At 45.7% G+C, this 21,669-nt stretch overlaps 1 protein-coding gene across 1 annotated transcript; it reads right to left on the bottom strand.

Moving 5' to 3' along the window:
* Window positions 1-929: 929 nt before the first annotated feature.
* SCAMP5 (secretory carrier membrane protein 5) lies at window positions 930-20,330 on the bottom strand. Its single transcript, XM_067534540.1, has 7 exons — window positions 20,205-20,330; window positions 15,525-15,590; window positions 14,960-15,088; window positions 10,890-11,046; window positions 7,803-7,904; window positions 7,226-7,343; window positions 930-5,944 (listed from the first exon to the last, which is right to left on the bottom strand). The coding sequence occupies exons 2-7, from the start codon at window positions 15,529-15,531 to the stop codon at window positions 5,750-5,752; spliced, it is 708 nt and encodes a 235-aa protein (XP_067390641.1). The 5' UTR covers window positions 15,532-15,590; window positions 20,205-20,330; the 3' UTR covers window positions 930-5,749.
* Window positions 20,331-21,669: the final 1,339 nt, after the last annotated feature.

Here is a 21,669-nt window from a genome sequence, read left to right as displayed (position 1 = left end):
TGGAGTGGGAGGGTGAGGTTCTGTGGCCTGCAATGTGCAGGATGTCAGACTGAGCTTGATAAGTTTATGGAGGGGATGGCATGATGCGACTACCTACAATGGCATGTTAGCTGATCTGAGACTGCTGGCAGCAAATATCCCCAATGGCCAGTGACAGGACACAAGATGGGGAGGACTCTGAGTTACTATAGAGAATTCTTTCCCAGGTGTCTGGCAGGTGGGTCTTGCCCACATGTTCAGGGTCTAACTGATCACCATATTTGAGGTCAAAAAGGAATTTTCCCCTGGCCCAGATTGGCAGAGAATCAAGGGGGTTTTTCGCCTTCCTCTGCAGCATGGGGCATGGGTCACCAGCCAGACCTATGTAGGTAGTCTCATTAAACCATCCCCTCCATAAACTTATCAAGCTCAGTCTTGAAGCCAGTTAGGTTTTTTGCCCCCACTGCTCTCCTTGGCAGGCTGTTCCAGAACTTCACTCCTCTGATGGTTAGACACCTTCCTCTAATTTTAAATCTAAACTTGTTGATGGCCAGTTTATATCCATTTGTTATTAAGCACCTCCCTTCTCCCTGGAGATCTCTCTGATCTCCAATAGTTAGAGATTGCCTTAATCAAATATCGTCACCTGCAGATGGATCATTTTTGACATTGCAAATTTTGTGGTCTCCTTCCAGCTCCTAATGTGTAGGTATCCCCGTTACATGTCAGTCCCACATCTGGCAGTCCGTGGGACTACCATGAATAGACCGTGAACATCATTGCGGCAGCCCCTCCAAAATAAGGGCAGGAAAGCTTGCACTGCCGCTTCCTGTGCTGTAACTGTCCTGTGGGTAAGGAGGAGACGTCAGTCTTAAGGAACGTCAAGCAGCACCTTTTACCAGCACAAAACTCACTTATAAAAAGCAACAAATGACATTTTCACACCTTGCTTTAGAGAATTTTTGTTTTATTGTTATTCTCCAGAATGACACTGATTTATCAGGGACAGACAGGGAATGGCTCAAGGAAACAGCAGCTTTCTGAATAGTCGCAAATGGTCCGAATATTTTTAAAAAAACCTTCCATCCAATTTGTTTTAAGTTTTAAAAAATCCCGATGACCGTTGAGATACATTGAAAAGATAATATGGCACCATCACTCCCCTGAACTATGCTGAAACACACATTGGTCAAAGAGGCTCTTCCATTCTCTACTGTCCAGGAACTGAACTCCGACCAGAACCTGCCACGCCGGAGCACTCCCTACTATTTGTTACAGAAGTGGAACCCAATATGATTCAGTGCAGACTTCCCAATGAAGCTTATTTTCCCTTCTCAGAAAGCACATTACTTGATCCCAGATCACTTCGCCTCAGGACTATTTAGGTCACAGATTAGGCCACTCTGACCAACACCATTTGCCTCCACCAACACATTAAAGTTACGTGTGATGCATAATGTTCCAACTAGACATGGGACTGAGCTGGAATCACACATCCAGGAATTCTGGGAGATGCTAGGTTGGATTTGAATCCACAGTTCTACACCCACCGCTCTAATTCTGGATCTGGGTTGAATCCAAAGAGCAAAGGGGCCTTTTTTTCCAGGCTCTTATTTGGGTTAGCGTAATCCAAGAGGATGGAATTCTCTTGAGAGGAGATTGCCGGATTTCACCATTCAACCCACACTCAAACCAGCGCTCTGTTTCAACCTTCACCTGACTCAGATCCAAGCACCCACCCTCCTCAGTCCATCTCTAGTTCAAACACTAAGCCAGATTCTTATCCAGCACACAAAGGGTTTTCTTTTAGGATGTGAAGAGATTTGTTCTCATGCCATTATGGAGTCCCATGTCCCTTTTCTTATCCTATACCTGGCACCATACTCCTGGGCTTTGAGGTTTATTATTTATCTGTGTGTTAAAGGTCTGAGTCAGTTTCGTTAATGGGGATTGCATAACCATGATGCTTTAGTTTCATTAATTTTTAGAATACCTGCTTGAATACAGCATCACGTCCCTAATTCTGACCAGCTGAAACTCCATATTAGTTTAGCAAAGTCTTTCCAGTCAGAATTAGGAATAAAGCTCCATTTTAGCAGAGTGAGGACATAGCTATAAGAAGTTAGCTTGTGAGTGTCTCAATGCAATGAAATATTTTTTAACCTTTCCCAGCACAGATCTGGGCACTTACGAGTGTTGGGTGCTGAAAGTTGTTTCCAGGGCACAAGGATGAAGAGGAGCAGAAATATTAATGGGCACACCTCACCATTTAAGTAACTTTTGCAGTTTGCTGAAGTAGGTTTTCAAGTCCTCTGAAAATTATTCTATTTACTCTAACAAGGATTCCATTTATTGTTGTGTTTTAATATGACTGAGGCCAGCAGGAAATTTGCTGGTGGGTGGGAGGGGGAAAAATAAGAGAAAGGGGAAGGGAACAGAGCTGTGAGAAGATAAGAGCAGAGCACCAGGCATCAGTGAGCTTTCAAAGCACCATTCTACACTGTAGACTATGCTGCAGTCTGATCCACGCATGATTAACCAGTTTTTATTAGATCTACACAAAAAGTGAGTGGATTACTCCAGGTAGCCAGTGAGCAGATGGTAGAGATTAGCTGAGGGACGAGCATTGGAGAGCAAAGAGTGAAATATTTTCTACATAATACAGTCTTTAGAGCAATGGTAGATCTCTGGAAATACCTATGTTAAGTACTAGGAACTTTATATTAGAGTCAGAATCTTAGCATATATAATTTAGTGCATAATAAGGTTGGACACACACTAACCCAGGAGGCCTAGACAAATAGACAGTGAACACAGATTCTAATTTTTTGTTTTTCCATTTAGTAGATACAGCTGGAAAGAACATTGTGTGATTTCCTTAACAATATTCATATTTTTAATAGGTCTGAAACACTCCCAATTGTGAGATCAAGTAACCTCCATGCCACTGTTTGCAAGGTAACAAAACGCCTTTGCCTATTATGCATCACAATGGCTAAGATTTTGTCACAGTAAAATTATGCATCATTCACAGCCCAATCACAGTAAAAACAGATCATTTCACACTATGGTTACGGCAACTTCGTGGACCCTGCTGCTGCACATTATAGTTTGTTAGTTTGCTTTGATCTAGTCCTCTTTGAAACAGGTCTAGATCAAAGCTAACGAACTCAATCTGTAGCAGCAAGGTCCCTATAAATGGCAAAATTCACAGTTCTGTGACAGTGATGATCACTGAGACATAATCATATCCTTATGGCCCCACCCTCGGAATTGGCAGGACATTTAGAACATAAAATTCAAGACAGAGTGAGGAATCTCAGGCCAAAAAAATAGAGAATGGGGGTTGCAGATTTATGTGGAATTTCACTGTGTGAATACATTCTGGCCAATGAGCTGTTGCTGTTTTGAAGGAACACCCCTCCCACCCTGCTTGTCAACCAAAGAGCTACACCGGCATCTGATTTGCTATTGGAAAAGCAGATTCCACCAGTGCGCATACCGCCATTGGGCCAGATTGTAATTTCATACTGGTGAGAATCTGCAGTAAAATCCTTTCATTTCAATGAAGTTACTCCAGAGTTAGAGCAGTATCTAACCCTTGGCACCACTCGGCTAGCAGTCACAGATTAATTATAAACAATAATTAAATCAAGGTACTGTATTCTTCACAGCTTCTGCCATCGGTGGCAGCCATGCTGATGCATTCAGTGTCATTTTACTGAGGATCAGTCACATTCATAGATTTTGGGGATGTAATAGAGAGGAGGGTTGGCTAACCCTGTGTGTTTGTGTTACTGCTTGTTTTAATAGGTTATCTTTCTTACTACAAATGCAGAAGGCAAAATAACCACTGTTAATTTGTACATTCTCAACCAGGGTATTAAAAGACCACAAGGTTTGGTTTTAGACTAGCTATAATTAATTGCACAACATTTCAAATCTGATATAATAGGCTCAGTGAAGGGCTTCCTTTCCTCCATGAGATATAAATATTTTTATCATAACTTTATTTTTACAGCCTTGTCAAAAGACACCAGGCTGCTGCAGAATTATTTAAGTTGTAGCTTTAAAAAAAAAACAAAAAACTTCTTTATTCTTGGCTGGTTCTGCTGGAAAAAACCATTCATATTGGCATAATTCTTGCTTACAAATTTCATACACAGACATCATTAGGCTGCTAAAGAGAGGGGAGTTCTGATGGCCTGAAAAACTCTATCATTAGCAGGGCAACTAGAAAACTAATAGGCTGCAAAATGTTGAGATATTTAATTACAGGACTAGTGTTTGCCTGGCATAGGTTTAAGTAGCCAGGGGTGGAAGGAGATACTTGATGAAAGAGGCCAGATTAGATTAAATTTGAGCTAATTTCCGATTATGGGTTGGAGAAAATCTGGTCTCCCTACTTAAAGTGCTTTCAAAGTCTGAAATGTCTCTCTCTAGAAACAAGCATTCCCGCCCCCCCATTCCTTCCGAATGACATCCATTGCTCTGTGAGTCAAACTATTTTTATTGTAACTGCCAGAGCTGTAAACTCCACCCAGGATCTGAAATTCAAGTTGTTTGTTTTCTTCTGCATTTTATAACAGCAGAGGTGGCAGTGCAAAGTTAGTTGGCCACTGCACCAACAATGTGCAAGGCATCCAACTCACTCTCCCCCAGCTGCTTGGGGTTTCAGGGCCAACAGGAGTAAACACTTCTTGGACATTAAGTTTGGGATTTGCAAGCAAACCTAATCCCACTGAATTTCAGGGAAGTTAGGCACTTCCCTCCCTTAGGCTACGGTTTTCAAAGGATCCTAAAACCAGCAGACAACTTGATAATTTGTAGGGGCAAATCCTGCTCACATTACTTACATAAGCAACACCATTGAAGCAAGGAGTCTAGCAGTGAGTGTTAGAAAGCCAGCAAGATTTGGCCCCTACTTTGCCAAAGAGCAGATCTGTTGAGAAACAGCCTGCCAATTTTACAATCCTTTTCCCCACCTAAACACCTTAAAACTATAGGGCTCGGAGTGTGGAACTCAGAACGGAGCTTTTGGAATGTGCTCAAGTTTCACATGAAAGGGAAGGTCCACTACAATTCAAAAGGGCAAATTCCCAACACTGCTTTGGGGCCCTCCCTCTGCAGTTACACACTAATACTGTCCTCCTCACAATACATCGAAGAATAAATGATTACAACACCATGTGTTAAGAGAACCTGTTGCTTGGAGGGAGGATATGGACTGGGGGATGCAGGGGCGGGGGGGTGTCTGCTGGCTTTTAGGAATTTAAGTGCTAAATCAGCTAGTAACCTGCTATAATAAAAAGGAGAATTCTGGGGATTGGATGAATTGGTACCAGGCCTCGCTAGAGGCAGCCACTACTAACCACACATTAGCAACTGGAAGTGTTAGCCAGTGGGAATTCCCAAGTTGCCAGGAATCTTCAGTTTTGCTCTTGACATTTTGGTGAGCTTGTTGGGATTGATTTTTTTGGGGGGGCTGATGTTATAACATACACCTATCACCACAATAATTTAAAAATCACCACCGTACACTACTTCACAGGGGACCACAAACACACGGCACACGTGTTCTGCAGGTCAACTCACAGCTTCTTCAAAATGAGAAAAGAGAACCAGAGAAAACAAAAATATCCTGTTTGAGAGCAGAGGGAAAAATCAAGTATCTTACACTCCCCTTGTTGCAATGGTTACACAGGCCTGGCTCAGCAGTATTCTCCCTCACCCTGCCTCCCCGCCCCCACCTCAGGACAGAGTCTTCTGCTCACATTTCATTGGAATAGGTGTAGTTAGGGGTGGCAGAATACTGTGTTTCGTGCTGCACCATGGCGCCTTGTGCAGCACCCACTGCCGCATTCTGCGCCGCCTGCTGTACGTGCGGGTTCTTCCAAGCCCCCGTGGTCCACTCTTCCTGTGCTTTGCTGAAACTCCCACCGCTGCCCCGGTAAAATTTATGCACCTGTGTTGGGCAGGGATGGAGAGAAAGGAGATCACTGATTTACAGAGAAGACCCCCTGATTGTTTTATATTATTCGGCTAAACTGACAGAACCTAAGGCAAAGTGTCCAATCCTGAGAGGTGCTGAGTACTTGCAGCTCCCATTGACTTCCTGGGCAGCTGCAGGTACTCAACCTCTCAGGATCAGGACTGAAACCAACAGATGCTGGAATGACAGCATTGGAGACTGGGATGCTCCATGCAACAAGTGCTCCTGGCAAGTGCAACTCTTCTGACCAATGTGGCGCAACCCTGACCTAAGGGGCCCCACTCTGAAAGCAGTTCATCCTCCATTTCCATTTAGTTTTTGCTCTCTACCCAGACTGCCAACATGAGAAGCAAATTTGCCTATTGAGATGGTAGGTTGTGATGTGGGCAACTGTCCACTGGAAACTGTAGTGAGACAATCAACTCATCTCACATATGCCACTGGGCAATCACCCGAAGGTAACGATTTTTGCTCATTAACAATCCAGGCCAGATTGGAACAGACAACCTGTCCTATTGCAAGTCTTCCCCACAGTCATCCAATCCTCTCTATATCCCTGTTCCTAAGGCAGGAAACAGGACAGAAGGGAAGTTAGACTTCATTTCACAAATATCTTTCACAAATATCTACCTCATTTTTTAACCTCAAGAGCCCCTCACCGGCTTGCTAACCTCAGAGAATGCATGTTTGTGCTTTGGGAGATTACAGTAATAGGAAAGCATCCCACACACCAAAGACAGAAAAAAAATAAGGTAAAAGCTTTAAAGAGCTTGTTCCTAGTTCTAGACCACAAAGACTACCATCAAGGAATCAATTACAGGGCAGCGGACCTCTGTAAGTAAGAACAAAGTCCAGGAACAGGAGAAACTGAAAGTTTGGGGCTTTAGTGAAGACTCGAGTTTGGTTTATTTTAGATTCTTGCTAAACTTTTTAAAATTCAGCAGCCCAGAACCTGCATCTTGCCATAGCCTACAGGAACTCAAACATCAAGGATCAAGTCCTGTCCTAGATCTGACAGCTCTAGATTTGGAGAAGTTCCAAGTTGGGCAAAAACCAGTTGTTTCACCCCTAAATGAAACAGTGGCACTAGAAACTGTGAACAAAGAGTTGCCCCTAACAGAGCAAAGCATGGGAAGTACCCAGTGGATCTCTCTAGAAACAGTATGGAGCAGTGAACATCCCAGCTTGGATCTTTTGCCCAGAAGACCACCCAGAAAATGTCACAATGTCTGGTCTCTAATCCAGCACTCCTACCATACTGAGGGCAATGAAGGAGAAGACTGCCATGACTGTAAACATGATGGTGGGGATAAGCATCACCACAGCTGCACCCACGCTGGTCCCAAAGAAGGATATTGTTGCGATCCAGCCACTGCAGGGAGATCAAAAAGGGCTTTGGTTAAACAACAGCACTGCTGCAGCCATGCATATCCAGTAGCTATGGTTTTTTCCCATTGGCTTTGTATACTGCAAGTTGCAAACCTCATTCTAAAATGATTCTTTTCTCCTAAACCCTTCGGTAGCTTGGATGACACTTTCCTTGGCTGACAAAAGATAATGCTAAGCCATTCCTGAAACCAACAAGCACCCAAAGGGCCACCCCAATGCCTCCTACCTCCTTTCTCCACCACATCACATCTATCATCACCCTTCTGCTCCCAGTCCACTAATACAATACTTCCACAATCCCACTTCTACCCACTCGATGTCCTGTCCTAGCTGAGCCATGGGACTCTGGAATGTTTTTCTTCTTCCATCCTAACAGGAGTCAGCTGTGCCTAGCACCGGAATAGAAAAAAGGTTTAATGTGACAGGTTCCTGTCTTCCTTACCAGACTCCCCAACCAGGGATTCCCACCGCCTGGATAATGCTGATCACCAGCTGCGCCATGAAGGTGAAGAAGAAAGCCATGAAGCTGAAAGAACTGTCTGTCCTACAAGAGAAATAGCTCATTGTCATCCTCCCTCCTCATTGCTGCCCATGTCTCAATCGGCACTCCAGCTGCACTCAGAATAGCAGCAAGGAAGCTCTTGTCACCCTGAACAACCAGTATTGTCTGCCGCCAGCTCAGCTAAATAATCCCTTTTATTCCAGGAGAGATTTTTTTCCCCCAACATGTGGTGGGTGAGAATAGGAACTAATGGCTCAGTGTGAACAAGAGCTGCCCGCAAAGAATAGTCAGGATAGTGAAACCACAGCATAAGGAGGGAGGAAGGAAAACGTGAGGGGCTCAAACTCGGCAAACGGGTTTCTGTGGCAGTTACGTAAAGACATGGTAGCAGTTAGATGGTAAGTCAGGGAGAGGGGGCCTGAAAGGTGGTAAGAGCTTCACACTCAGCCATGTGAAGCAATCTGTGCTAAGTCAGAGAGCAGAGCTTCCCCAAGGCTCTATGGGTACATCTACAGAGGCGTGAGAAACCCATGGCTGGCCTGGGTCACCTGACGCGGGCTCATGAGGCTCGGGCTCCTGGGCTGAAAAACTGCTGTGTAGACATTCGGGCTCAGGCTGGAGCCGGAGCTCTGGGGTTCTGCAAGGGTGGATGGTTCCCAAGGCTGGGGCTCCAGCCTGAGCCCTAACATCTACACAGCGAGTCAGCTGACCCAGGCCTGTGAAGACATACCCTATTTAGCTACTTACATAGTTCTAATTACCATATTATTAGAGCACCTGATGGTTAACAGATTTTATCCTACAGACCCCTGTGAGGCAGGGAAGTATTATCCCCATTTCGCAGCTAGGAAATGGACAAAAGTCACACCAATCTGTGGTTGAGTGAGGAATCAAACCCAGCTCTCCTGAGTCCACGGGCAGTGCCCTACCCACAGGACCATCCTTCCTCCTCTCAAGCAGGGTGGACAAAAATCAATGACTTTAAAATAAATAAATAAATAAAACCAATCTTTTTACATTTAAATTCTTTTATCTTATTATTTAAATTACAATAAATTCTTTTTAAAAAGAAACCTGTTTAAAATGAAATCTGAAGTTAAAATATAAATGTTAAGGCCTAAAATTATTATAGGTTCTTAAAACATTTTTAAAAAAAATAGCTATGCAGGATCCATGAACCTCTATCAAAAACTTTGAGTTAAAGGCTTCTTTTCTATATTGAGAAAGAATCAGGGAAAAACATCTAGATTTTAAGATCAAGTTTTATCAATATGACACAGTAGGTCATGCACTTTATTATTATTATTAGTTTTGTTTAATAAAAATTAATGTTATATGCCGTTCTGAGTATTACATTAAACTCCAGTTACCATCATAATGCAGCTTGACACAAATCATGAGCAAAAAGTGAATTATCTGGTAAATATACACTATGTCATTCACCATTTTCTAAGATACTAAAGTGTACAATGAATAAGAATCAATCTATTAAGCTATATAATTGCTTAAATACATATACATAGTTATAGCGTACCCTGTAGGTAGTAAAAAGATGTACCAAATCTAGCGTAAAGGCTCTATTTAGTTGTAAGTGAACATGTTTTAATGATTATATCAACCAATGAGAATACACCTTTTTTTAGAAAATAACTGAAGTTTAAAAAGTTGATTAAAATCGATTGTTTAACTGGAAGTTTTCTACTTGGTGATTTAGAATCACCTTAATTTAAATCAATCCACCCAGATTTCAAGAAGGGAAATAACGAAGCATTCAGTACGCTGAAGGGGACTGGTAGAATGGTGTACTTTACATTTGGTGATGAGGGGACTACTCTAATCTGCACACATAACCAATACAAATACGTTATCCACCCCCAAAAGGTTTGTGAAAGGAGCCTCTAGGAAAAAGAAAATATTCACCAAATATAAAAGTCAGATCTCCCCCTCAAGCTGGGGCTGCAGAGAACTGAGTTTCTAGGGATAGAGGTCCACAGAGCCACATTTCTTGAGATAAAGAGACTGTTGGATACCCACAACTGGTATAAATTGGCATAGCTCCATTGACTTCAATGGACCTTTGCAGGTTTCCACCAGCTAAGGATTTGTCTTTGGGTTTCCTGAGAAAGAATATGAGCTTCTAGAGCCAGGAAAAAGGAATTTGTAAGCACCTCAACTTCCAATACCTCTTCCCTCAAGCTTGTGCAGGATGGCCCAATGAAACCTTAGCATGAACCTCAGAATTAAAGGCCTTGATTCAGGAAGATACACAAGTATGTTCCTACATTCTGCGGATTTATGCTTAACATTTAGCAAGTGCTTAAGTACATAGCTAAATCAGAGCCAGAGGAGGAGCTGTTAGCACTTCTCCCGCCTCTTTCTCTCAGGACTGACAAACACTTTGGTTACTAACTCAATACAGAGGATCCTAAAATCAGAGAAGTGTGCTCTAAGTTCTAAATTGTTGGGGCCCTGTAGTTCTTAGCTGGAATGTGGGGGCTGTGAAGTTAGGAAGAAGCACTTGCAACTCATCTAAATATTGATCCATCTTCCCAACTCCGATTCTAGTATCAGAGAAGGGCTGTCACAGTTTCGCTAATCCCCAAGGCATCTCTCTTCAGGAGCCTCCACATTCTGCAGCAAAAGTACAAAATCTGTCTGTCAACTTGGACAGGAATAGAACTGGAATGCAGCTATTCATTATGCACTGTACCTGTGAACTCTGGTTCAAGTTACTGTGTGACAGAACATAGCATCCAAAGTCTTCTGTTCACATACACTTCCCAGTCTCCTGTGACTCACTGTCAAGAACCCCACTTAGAGGGAAAACATATACTTGATATATTAGTTTTTATGGAGAGTTGAGATCTGAATCCTGAACATCCAAGTTTTCAAGGTAGGAAAGGAAAGCTAAAGGTAGGAAGGGAAGGGAGAGATTCCCAATTAGAGATGACCCAGTCTAAGCATTGATTATTCGTAAGGAGGAAGGAGAAAGACAGTGAGACACTGTGCCCAGCTGTGACCACTTACTTGAAGGCTTTGTAAATAGGTCTAAACCAGCAGACATAGGAGCAGGGTGTAAAGAGAATGAGCCAGAGAATTGCCAGTCCAAAATTAACAGCTCCACCGCCTCCAATCAGCCATGCGAGGCAGCCAATCAGATTCACTGCCAAGGTGATGCTGTTCACTGCAAACATATACACACAGACACACAGAGGGTGCAAAGTAGCACACTGCAAGAAAGTAAGCTGTGACAGGAGGGGCCCTTCAGGTGGCTACGTCCATGGGGTTCAGAAACGTTCAGACACGCTTAATCCAAGAGTGGGGTTTTGTCTACAGTGTTTATTATCCGTCTCCCTCTACAATTTTCACAGTTAGTGTTTCCATGCCCACGAGGCTCCCTTGGGCAATGGTTCCAAGCTAGCTGGAGCAGGCTGGCATCAATAAATCATGGCCCAGTTGTGGCTACCCTGCATACTTCACCCATTACAGGATAGGAGAATTTGGAGGAGGCCATGATGAGGAGGCCTCTAATATAAAAGCTAGAGTAAGTGAAAGACAATTAATTTCTCTTTCCACCAAAAGATAGAAATGAGAGAATTAAAGGAAGCTCCTCATTGCCACCTTCACTAAGGGGAGTGCACACCCAGGTGAGTTGGGCCAAGCAGCCTTTTCCATGACAAATGTGTTTGAGCCATTGGATACCAACTGACCAACTCTAAGAACTAAAGTCCCAAGTTCCTGACTGGTTTATGGCACGTCCAGATCAGTTCAACAGGAAAAATATTTCTCCAATATGACACTAGGAGGGGCTAAGCAATACAGGGCTAGTACAATGAAGGAAAGTCTATCAGAGGTTGGACAATGCAGAGGAGAATCTGTCATCTGTATTCTTGTGCTTCCGAACTTCAATAGGAATCTTTGTTCCAATCAAAATTCATGCCCTCCCACCAAGCAATGCAATGGAGCAGCCAGCTGGGATGCTTTACTGTACAAGATGAAAATGTTCAGCCAACCCAGTGATCTGACCGGCTGGGTCCCCACAGATGCATTGCATCATGCAGCACTCAAGGATGTTCCATCACTGCCTAAGACCTATCCCCACACTCCCACTCCCTCCCCCCCTGTTTTTTTGGGTTTTTTTTGCATAGGAGGGTTAGGACTCCTTTCTGCCACGTCTTCTCCCCAGGGGACAGGCTCACCTAAAGGGGCTCCTTGTCCAGCAAATTAATAGCAACAACATCAGCAAGTTCAGCAGTGATGTGGTGTTTGTGCTTATGCTTTTCAAGCTCAAGAGCAAACGGGCCTGTTAAACACAAGTGTAATGAGCACAGCCAAATCAGGGCTGGGGCATCCAAGTGACTGTACACCTCCCTCCCCACAGCCAGAAAAACACCTTTAAGAGAATAATTTGTCACAGTGTCACTACAACAGCCTCCCTGAATGAGGAAGGGGAATGCGAGCTCAGCTCCAGATTCCTAGCAGGACACAGAATCACAGCTGAAAACTGGGCACCATACTGGCAAGTCAGTAGGGTGGAAAGTTCGTCGAAGGAGATAGATGCATGAGTTAAAAGCACAAACACCCACTCCTTCTAGTGCTGATTCAACTCCCTCTAACCTGCACTTGGAGCACAAACCACTCCCTAGGGAAGGTTGCTTCAGTGCAACAATACACCTGATAAGGAACAGAGGTCATCTTAAAGGCAGGTGGTGGCAGTTCACGCAGACCCTGTATGTGCCATCCAATCACTCAGCCGCATTCCCCCTATGAAGGAGGATGGAAATGTTCATTAACCAGTCCTCCTTTCCCTGCCTCCATCCCATCCCAGAGCTTCTACCTAAAAAAACCATCTGTGCTGTCCTGGTTTACAAAGCAACAAACTCACTAGTAAAGCTTCAGAAATAGAACGTGGGTGAGGGGAGTGAAGGGGGGAACACAGCTGGAACAATCTTTCATCTCATTTAAAAAAAGGCAGTGACTTCAGTCACGGGGACTGCCACTGCTACACAGAAGTCCTCAATTTAGGCCCAGGTCAGGAGGACAGTAAGTAGTAGTCATGCAAGCTTTCCTACTAGAAGCGCTGTAACGTCGACCTGGAGGGATCTCCTCTAGGAACAAATTTAGTTTCCATGGGCCATTCAATCCTTGGCTTCTCCACTGAGCTAGCCAGCAAAGGCACCAATTCATGCCAAGTGCAGTGGTGGTTTCTCAGAAGTGGATTTCTGATTAAGCATTCCCTGCATAGCCCAATGTGTCTGGGCATTTGTGACACTGAGACTATGTCTACATTGCCGGTGAAATTTGGCGGCAGTCAATGGGAGATACACAAGCTACATAAAGTATCTCCCATCGACTTCGTAACTTTTACTTGCTGCGGCGTCCCCACTTCACTGCGCTGATGGGAAATGCCCTCCCGTCAATGCAGCTTTACTCTTTTTGGTGGGGGTGGATTAGTGGCGTCTACTTCTGGATCGATTGAGTGGGTCTCCGCTGCCGCACAATCGATCCCACAGAATCGATCCGGCACCACCGACTGTGCTCCCATCAAAGTAGACATAGGCCGACTCTCAACTCTGGCCAGGTTTCCTAAGCAAGTGTGTATCATGGGGAAATGTACTTGCTTAGCTGCACTCTGGTTAGTAAAGTTACATGAACTGTGCACTCTCGCTACACTGAATGCCCTTGGGTCAGAATGCCTGGAGCAAAGAGATGGCAAACACGTTGATTTAGTTGGGGTGGGTCCTGCTTTGAGCAGGGGATGGGACTAGATGACCTCCTGAGATCCCTTCCAACCCTAATCTTCCATGATTCTATGATTCCAGAAGGGGGAAAAAAAACACACATGGAAGAAGAAGAGCCCAAAAGGGGTGTAAAATCTATCCTCTTCCTCTCAGAGGGAAGCCAGCCACTCTCTGCTTTACTTACCCACAGGTCAAACTAGTAGGTGGTCCCTATGTAAGGGAAATCGATCCCAGCTGCCAGCTAGCTGCATCAGTGGCATTAGGACTACCCAAGGGACCGCAGCTAGGGGGACAGCACATCACACAGCAGCTGCAGAAGGGGCAGGTGAGGTTTGGTTCTGAGAAAAGCCTCAGGCTCCTGCATCTTGGGGAGCAGGGTACTGCACAGGTTGCATTTTTTGTCTGGGTGAAGGAGACCGCTCACTGCATCCGAGGCCCTGTACTCACTAATTTAAAGTGGCGTTTCAGCTTCAGAGGCAGCCATGCGGCTTTGTGCTGGATGTGGAATTTGCAAACCAGGAAATGGGGGGATCGTGACTTAAAACACAGACTGGAGGACAGCTCCATGGCTCCCACCTCAATCTGGCTCAGATGCCTGACTCAGGAGGGCCTTGGCAGGAGTCTGGGCGGTGAAGAAAGAGGCTCCTCATTCACAGAAAACTTGCATGGGGTTTTCTGGCAGGGAAGGGAGAGTCCAAGCTCAGATATTGCTGCAATATAAAACTACAAAGTGTGCTGGCAGGGCCTACAATTCCCAAGTGACAAGCCCTCTGGCTGAGGGCGCCTGACAGGAAGAAAATCAGGGCAGTAAATCCTTCAGCAAAGAGCTCATTTGCTGATCTGTTGGACCTCGGGGCAGGCTCTGTGAGCAACAGAACTCGCGAGTGGTCTCTGGTCTGTGCACGTGATTACCTAGGGGACGGGGGGACACCCTGAGATGAGTTCTATGATTGGCTCCAGCAGAGTTAAAATTAGAGATGAGCTCAAGCACTTCAGAACCATAGGGGAAATCAGATCCCAATCTGAACCCAAATTCTGTACCTGGGGCCCCTTTAGAATGACCCAACCCAGAACACTGATCAACCCCCACTCCCAGCTCTGGAGAAGCTGAGATTTGGAGCTGAATGTCAGGACCCAGACCCCAACACTAATTTAAATCTCTTCAGAAATATACAAGAGACAAAAAGTAGCCCTAGGCTGTGGGGCAGGATGATGTTTCTCTTAGTGCCACTCTGTTCTTTACACTAACAGCTTCTAGAGAAGAGCATTCAGAGAAGCAGGCAGGAGCATTTCTCTCTTGGCCTATCGGGCCCATTCCCCACTTGCAGACACAGGGTGTTTGCCCCAAGGACTCACACATCCAGAGGTAGTAAAGGCGCTTGGCCATGGTACGATGCTGTGGTGGAATGTCCTCATCAAAATCCTGGTAGAAACATGGCTTCAAGGGGATGAATCTCGGGAGTGGAGGGAAATTGTTCACCTTTTCTGTGACAAGAGATAAAATATGCATCACTGAACAGAGCCCAACACAAGTCCCTGTTCCTCCAAACTGATCTGACATGGTTGATGGGTTAAAGTGCGGATCTAATCTGAGCAACGACTCTGAAAGGAACCTAGTGGGGTTACGTGTTTCTGTCTCACTGATTTCCAGCTCAGATTTGCTCAGTTTATAAGCAGAAAAAGATTTCCCCTCATCGCCAGCCTTGCAGCAGCTCAGCCTCCAACAATCCAGCCAGGCTCTTTCCTTTTCACACCCCGTCACCAGTAATCAAGATCCTGCAGGCCAATTATACCCTTTGTGACACGTGACCCCACTGAAGGTTAACTGGGTTGCAAAGGCCAACATGTTACATTCATTAAAGCTCTGAGCCCTTTAATAGAAAAACCAGTTCTATAAGATCCAGTAGAGATTTTTCCTTACCTGCCATGGTATATGTCGGTCTCTACTCCGCAGCTAAGTTAAAGAAAGCTTGCACCTCTGCCAAAACTGGAAGAAATCAAGAGACAGTAAAGACATTAAGGAAACAGACACCGGGAACAACAGGAAATAACGTTTCCTTGATGTTCAATCGCCTACCAGCATTTGCTCTGTTAGTGGAAGTGCAAATGTCCTAACACCATAATCCCTCCCCCCACTGAGTCAAGCCTGGGGAAATCATGTCGGCTCTTGGCATTTCGCCAGTGTATATCCTTCCCAAATTAAAGGAGTAAATCAAATCCCCTCCTGCCTACTCACCCCACCTGTCCCCCTTGCCCCAAAAACCTAACAACAAAAAAACAGCTGGCTGCACTGCGGGACGATCTTCAGGCAGAAGGATCCCAGCTGCCTTCAGTCAGGTAACCTGAAAATCACCCCCTGGTATGACAACCCCCTTTACACAACCAGAAATAACTGGCTCCCAGGGACAGTGCTATAATAAGGCATGGCTGCATTTCCCTTTCTTTATGCTATATATATTTAGACACCTCTCTACAGTATTTATACATATACCCAGATCTATTGTTCACACCTGCTAAAGCCATTACAGAGTAAGCCCACTGGCTACAAAGCATGTGTCCCAACTAAAGTGCTGGCTGCAGCCAGAAAAGTACAAGGAGATTCAGCAATGTGGGGCAGGGACAGGCTCCTACTCAAGTGACCTACATCCACTTGTAGCCTATTCCAAGAAGAGAAGATCAGGCTGGAGAGCAGGACAGAAACACATTTGAAACACTGACCCTACTGCACTCTAATCCTCAGAATGGAGTACAGTGTTCAGTGTGAAGCACGAGAATAGCTCTCTGACAACAGCCAGCTCAGCTCTTGTAGCGATATAGCAATCACGGGCGTGGGTTTGTATTTTCCTAGAGATAGGTAAGAATCAAAGCCCAGATTGTGGGTAGTTTGAAATCCTGATCCAGAGCCATGCTGTGGCATAGGTCCCCAACTCTAGCAATTTTTCCTCTCAATTCAAACTGCCTTCACTCACAGGGAACTGCACATGCATACCTAGAAAGGTAGCAGAAGTTACTATCCTTTCGTATCACCAGAATAAGACAATGAGCAGTGGAGAGCTCAGATGCAAAGATGCAGCATCTACAATTTACTTGCATTCAGAAATTAAAGTGCTTGGAAACATTTTTAATTTATAAAGTGCAGCCAGTAGAACGCTGTTCTGGGCACATACAAAGTTTAAAAACAATACACTGGAAAATAAATGAATAAATAAATAATTCCAGATGCCTTACACTGTGCCCTGTACGCCAGCAGACTTTGGCTTGGTTGGAGCAACTGGGGGGTAGGTGGGGAAGGAATGAGAATTCTAGAGACAAGGGCCATCCAGTTAGAATACCATTCCCCAGGCATTTAAATGTAGGGGCCGACTGCTCAAGGGCCCATAGTGACCTCAGCTACTACTGCTATGAATAGAGAAAGACAGTGTCTTTCAGGAAATTAAGGTCCAAGGCTTTTTAGATCAGTAGGGCTACAGGCACACATAGGGTTTTAGAAATTAGTGTCAGTACCATGAATTGCACCCAGAAGCAAGAGCATTTGTCATAGCTCTGATGTAATATGCTTACTGCAGGCCAAGGTTGCCAAATAGGTCAGTAGCCACATGGAGCATGTGTCTGCTGAGATTGTAGAGCTCTGAACTAACTGCATCACAGCTCAAATGGTCTAGCTCCCACAACATCCTCATATGTATACTGAGAAGAAATAGGTGCATACATACACTTGAACAGAACCCCATTTAAGCCTTTATGTGAGCCCTCCAAGCAGATAAGCCATTGCTCCAAAACACCTTCTGGCATCTTTCCAGAGTGGAAAACCAGAAGCACTCAAGAGTGGTACAATCCACCCCAGTCACGGCTTTTAGGGAGGCAAACAAAGTATCAGACGACGGTACCAAAGGCTGCTGAGAGAACTAAAGGAATCAGGATGAACCCCTGCTCTTTGTCCATCACTAGGCAGAGTTTGTTCACCAAGGAGGCTAGAGTAGTAGTGTCATGTGCATGTCACACTACCCAATCCAAAAGTCAGAAAGGGATCAAGGAAATCTAAGGGACTCCAGGTGATACCAAAGCTGTACTGGCGATATTCTTGATAGTAGCAGAGGCCTAACCACCACTCATTTGAGTTAAACTGACACCTGATCCTCTCACAGGGCGGTATTCTTAGTAACAGACCTGGTACCTGTTTGATTTTACAAGCCATGGGGGGCATGTGTTCATCTTGCAGGTCTCTGTCTGAAGCTCTCCCAATGTTTCTAGTGCCTTGGTGAGCTTTAACGTGATAGGTTTTTCTTTAGTATCTGCGCACTTAAATAGATATGTACAGATAGCACCTTATTCTTAAGTCTCTTTACCAATGGCAAGCTGGACCTAAATTTTGCAGAAAGGCAACTTCATTAACATTTGTAAAAATTGAGGTTTAATTGAATGGAGTCTGAAAATAAATAAGTCAGTACAGCAGCACCTGCATTATTTTGAGAAGACGCTCAACTGGATACCATCTCCATGTTTTCAGTTTTCATCATGCTGTAGATTTTTGCACAGAAAACAGAACAGCATCACAGAACGTGCCAGGGGGAAGTGAGGTCCTAATAACTGGTGCTTTTGGCACCCAGGAGGGTGAGAAGGTCAGGGACTGGGGATAACACACACTGCCTTAGCCGTTCTATCAAGATGATCAGACAAGGCCTCTCATTGCATGTGTCCAAACATGACACACACTGGGCCTGATTTTTTAAACAGCTGAGCAAACTTAGCTCTCCTTGCAGACAATGAGAGTTGGCACTGCTCGCAGCTCCAAAGGATCAGCCCCAGGTTGGCTCACGTGAAGCACCCAATCCCTGATGCACGGAAAATCAGCCAACACGTCAACAAAAAAACCTCACACACAAATTTGCAAAGCCCCTTTAGTGATTAAACCCAAGGATGGAACTTAAACTGACAATCTCTCTTTCACAGACAAAGTCACCCAAACAACCATCCAAACCCAGCCTATAGTCCCCCCTCACCTGCACATCTAATACAGCCATCAAGTTCACGCTCAGCTAGCCAGCTTGCTGAGTATTCCAGTCCCTCTGTTGTTACTTGTAGTGGAAGTGCAAGTGCAGACCAGACACAGGCACTTTTACCATCAGGGCATATCTACCTAGGCCCATGAGGTTAACTCTGAGTGTTGAAAAGTAAAACAAATACATGACACATATTTAGCCCCAATGGAGCCAATGAACGTTTTGCCATTGACTTTAAATAGATCACTTTGGCTTTTATAAAAGAGGTAATGGACACGCTCTCTTTATACAATGAAATTCCCACCACTGCCTGAAGATCAACTGCATGTGGTCTCCTCATTCCCAACATCAGGGCCCTGTTTTTCTGTATAGTCAATGCTATAAATAGAAGAGCACTCTCAATCTATCCTTAATATTTATCTGATATGACTAACACCTCCAGCTCCCTAAAATGTGACATTCTGAGTGGTAATAGGGTCTGGTTTTATGGCAATTCACACTTTCCCCTGGACAGAGAAACACACAGAAGCAAGTAGAAGACAGTGAGAAAAAGAACCATAAAAATAAGCAGGTTCAATATCTTCTCCCAAAACTCCGCCGCTCATCTTCAGATGGGGACTGTGACAGGCATTTCACTGGAATACTCAACTCTCTCTCTTCTGTAATAGGGAGATCTATGGTGAAAGTCTCTGGGATATTAATCCACCTCCCACATGCAGCAGACACTGTGTCCCAGTGTATTTCAGCTGGGAAATGTTAATTCATCCACCTACCACTTTAGGAAGGAATTTTCTCTTGCTTTGTAATTGGAGCTGGGAACAAGACACAAGACTCGCATCTGGTTTGCTAATGCCCCAGCTTGCTAAGGCATTCAGATCTATGGTTTTGGTTCAGCACATTATAAAGATGGGGGCCCTGGATAAAATTCAAATCCAAGTTCAAAACACCCCACAGTATCAGGGATGTAGGTTTCCTCTGCTTGGGTCCATCTTTCATTGAAATACAGGTCAGTTACTCATTGCCTGTAAATGAACAAGCCAGTTGTGCATTCCACTGGTGATTTCACTGTGCAGAAGGCAATGAGGCCTTCCCAAAAACATCACTGCACACACAATGAGAGATATATCAGGCAGCAGAAGGCCCATTTGCCCACACACACCTAAAAGGACATTTGCTTCCTTTGCACACACGCACACAAACAAAACGGGTAGTGGAAAGCCCCGTTGCACATGCATACATGCACGAGGGCGGGAAAGGCCCGGCTACACACGCGAGGGTGCGAGAGTGGGAAAGGTCCCTTCGCACAGGGTGGAGGTGCAGGGGGCGTGCAAGGCCCCTTCCTGGCACGCGCGCTCACACGCGAGGGAGGGGTGCAAGGCCCCTTCCTGGCACGCGCGCTCACACGCAGGGGGGGGTGCAAGGCCCCTTCCTGGCACGCGCGCTCACACGCAGGGGGGGTGTGCAAGGCCCTTTGCACGCACGTACTGGCAGCAGGACAGGGGCAGCCCCCACCCGGGCCGGGCCTCGCCTGCCCCGCAATGTTCGCGCAGCGCCGCGCTGGCCGGCCCGGCTGCCGTCACTGCGGGGCGGTCGGGACTCACCTCCCTGCAGCGCAGAGCGCCCGGCCCCGCAGCCCGGCCCCGTCCTGGGCAGCCAGCTCCGACCCCGGCCTGCAGCCCGCACCGCCCGCCTCGTCCTGCCGCAGCGACCGCAGCTCGCGCCTGGCTCCGCCCCGCCACGGGCGGCGCCAGCAACTCTCGCGAGAGGCCGAGCTGCCGCTGTCCAGGGTGCTGGACCCCCCCGGCCCGGGCTGGATCCGGCCGGGCCCAGCGCGAGGGCGAGGGGCGGGCCCTGAGCGGGACAGGGAGGCTCTAGGGGGGGTTCCAGGCTCCGTGAGGGGGCGGGGGGCCCCAGGCTCTAGGGGGGCGGGGGCCCCAGGCTCTGTGAGGGGTAGGGGTCCCCAGGCTCTAGGGGTCAAGGGGGACCAGGCTTAAAGGAAGCAGGGCCCCAAGGCTCTTGAGGGAGCAGAAGGAAATGGTCTCCGAGAGGGGTCACCAGGTTCTAGGAGGGTCGGCGGGACCAGGTTCTCAGGGGGGCAGTGGGTCCCCAGGCCCAAAGGGGGGGCAGCAAGCACAGAAGGGCCCAGTGCTTTGAGGGTGGCAGGATTTGAGATGGTCAGGGCAGGCTGGGCCCCCCAAAATTATACCCCCACAGGAGTCTCCAATATCTTTTAGTCTGTTCAGTTTATCAAAAAGAAGACTGAGAGATAACTTGATGATAAGGTTTAATCCATTCACAGAGATTGTGAGGCTTAATTCCATCCCATTTACAAAGGGTTTTAAGATTTTCAGATGAAAGGTACCGTGGAAAATCAATGTATTATTTTTAATAATACAAGGACTATCAAAATTATTGCAGTATGTATTTGGAGTCCTCAAACGTGACAGCAACACTAGAGTAACATGTAGTGTTTGTACCATTCATGTTGATCAGTGTAGCATTTTTGGTAATTGTTATTTGGTGTTTAACCAAACAGGGAGGAACTGCTCAGACCACAGGAACTATGAGAATGCACATACACTCACACACATGTTCAGTGACTTTATGGAATGCTTCCATTGGAAGTGTGCAGCAGCATAATAGTTTAACTCACTTCTTCAGTCAGCAAATGCAATTCGTAGGCAGAGATAAAAATAGGCATGACACACAAAGTAGTCATCGTGAGAATCTGCATGGATGTGATCATTGCCTTGTTATTGCTTGTTTTATTAGCAGGACACGATGAAGAGAACCTACTGAAGAAATAGACATAGTCAACAAGGACTTTACAGTTGGATAATAGACCACCATGGGAGCTACGTTTCCACCAGCATATGCAATGGTGCATGCTGCCTACCATCTTACTCAAGATAGGTCAGGTGAGATCAGTTCTTTAGTGAGAAACTGTGAAATAAAAACTGCAAGAAGTGGTGCTGGTGATTCAGGAGGTGATGCTCTTCTTTCTGAATCAGGACCAAAATAATGCCCTAGCCTGGTGGTAGGAGCCACAGTGCTGTTGATTTTTTT

Source organism: Emydura macquarii, unplaced genomic scaffold, assembly GCF_026122565.2.
Source record: "Emydura macquarii macquarii isolate MOO-44397 ecotype Brisbane River unplaced genomic scaffold, CSIRO-AGI_Emac_v2 contig_3451, whole genome shotgun sequence".
Lineage (NCBI taxonomy): Eukaryota > Metazoa > Chordata > Testudines > Chelidae > Emydura > Emydura macquarii.
Note: the sequence above shows the minus strand (reverse complement) of the source record. Positions and strands in the feature narration are given on the sequence as shown.

What these genes read in the sequence shown, in the direction of transcription:
- SCAMP5 (XM_067534540.1), bottom strand. An exon ending in CCTTTACTACCTCTGGATGT is followed by an intron (nt 11,047 to 14,959) that starts GTGAGTCCTTGG and finishes ATATGTTTGCAG; the next exon opens with TGAACAGCATCACCTTGGCA. An exon ending in ATCCCTGGTTGGGGAGTCTG is followed by an intron (nt 7,344 to 7,802) that starts GTAAGGAAGACA and finishes ATCTCCCTGCAG; the next exon opens with TGGCTGGATCGCAACAATAT.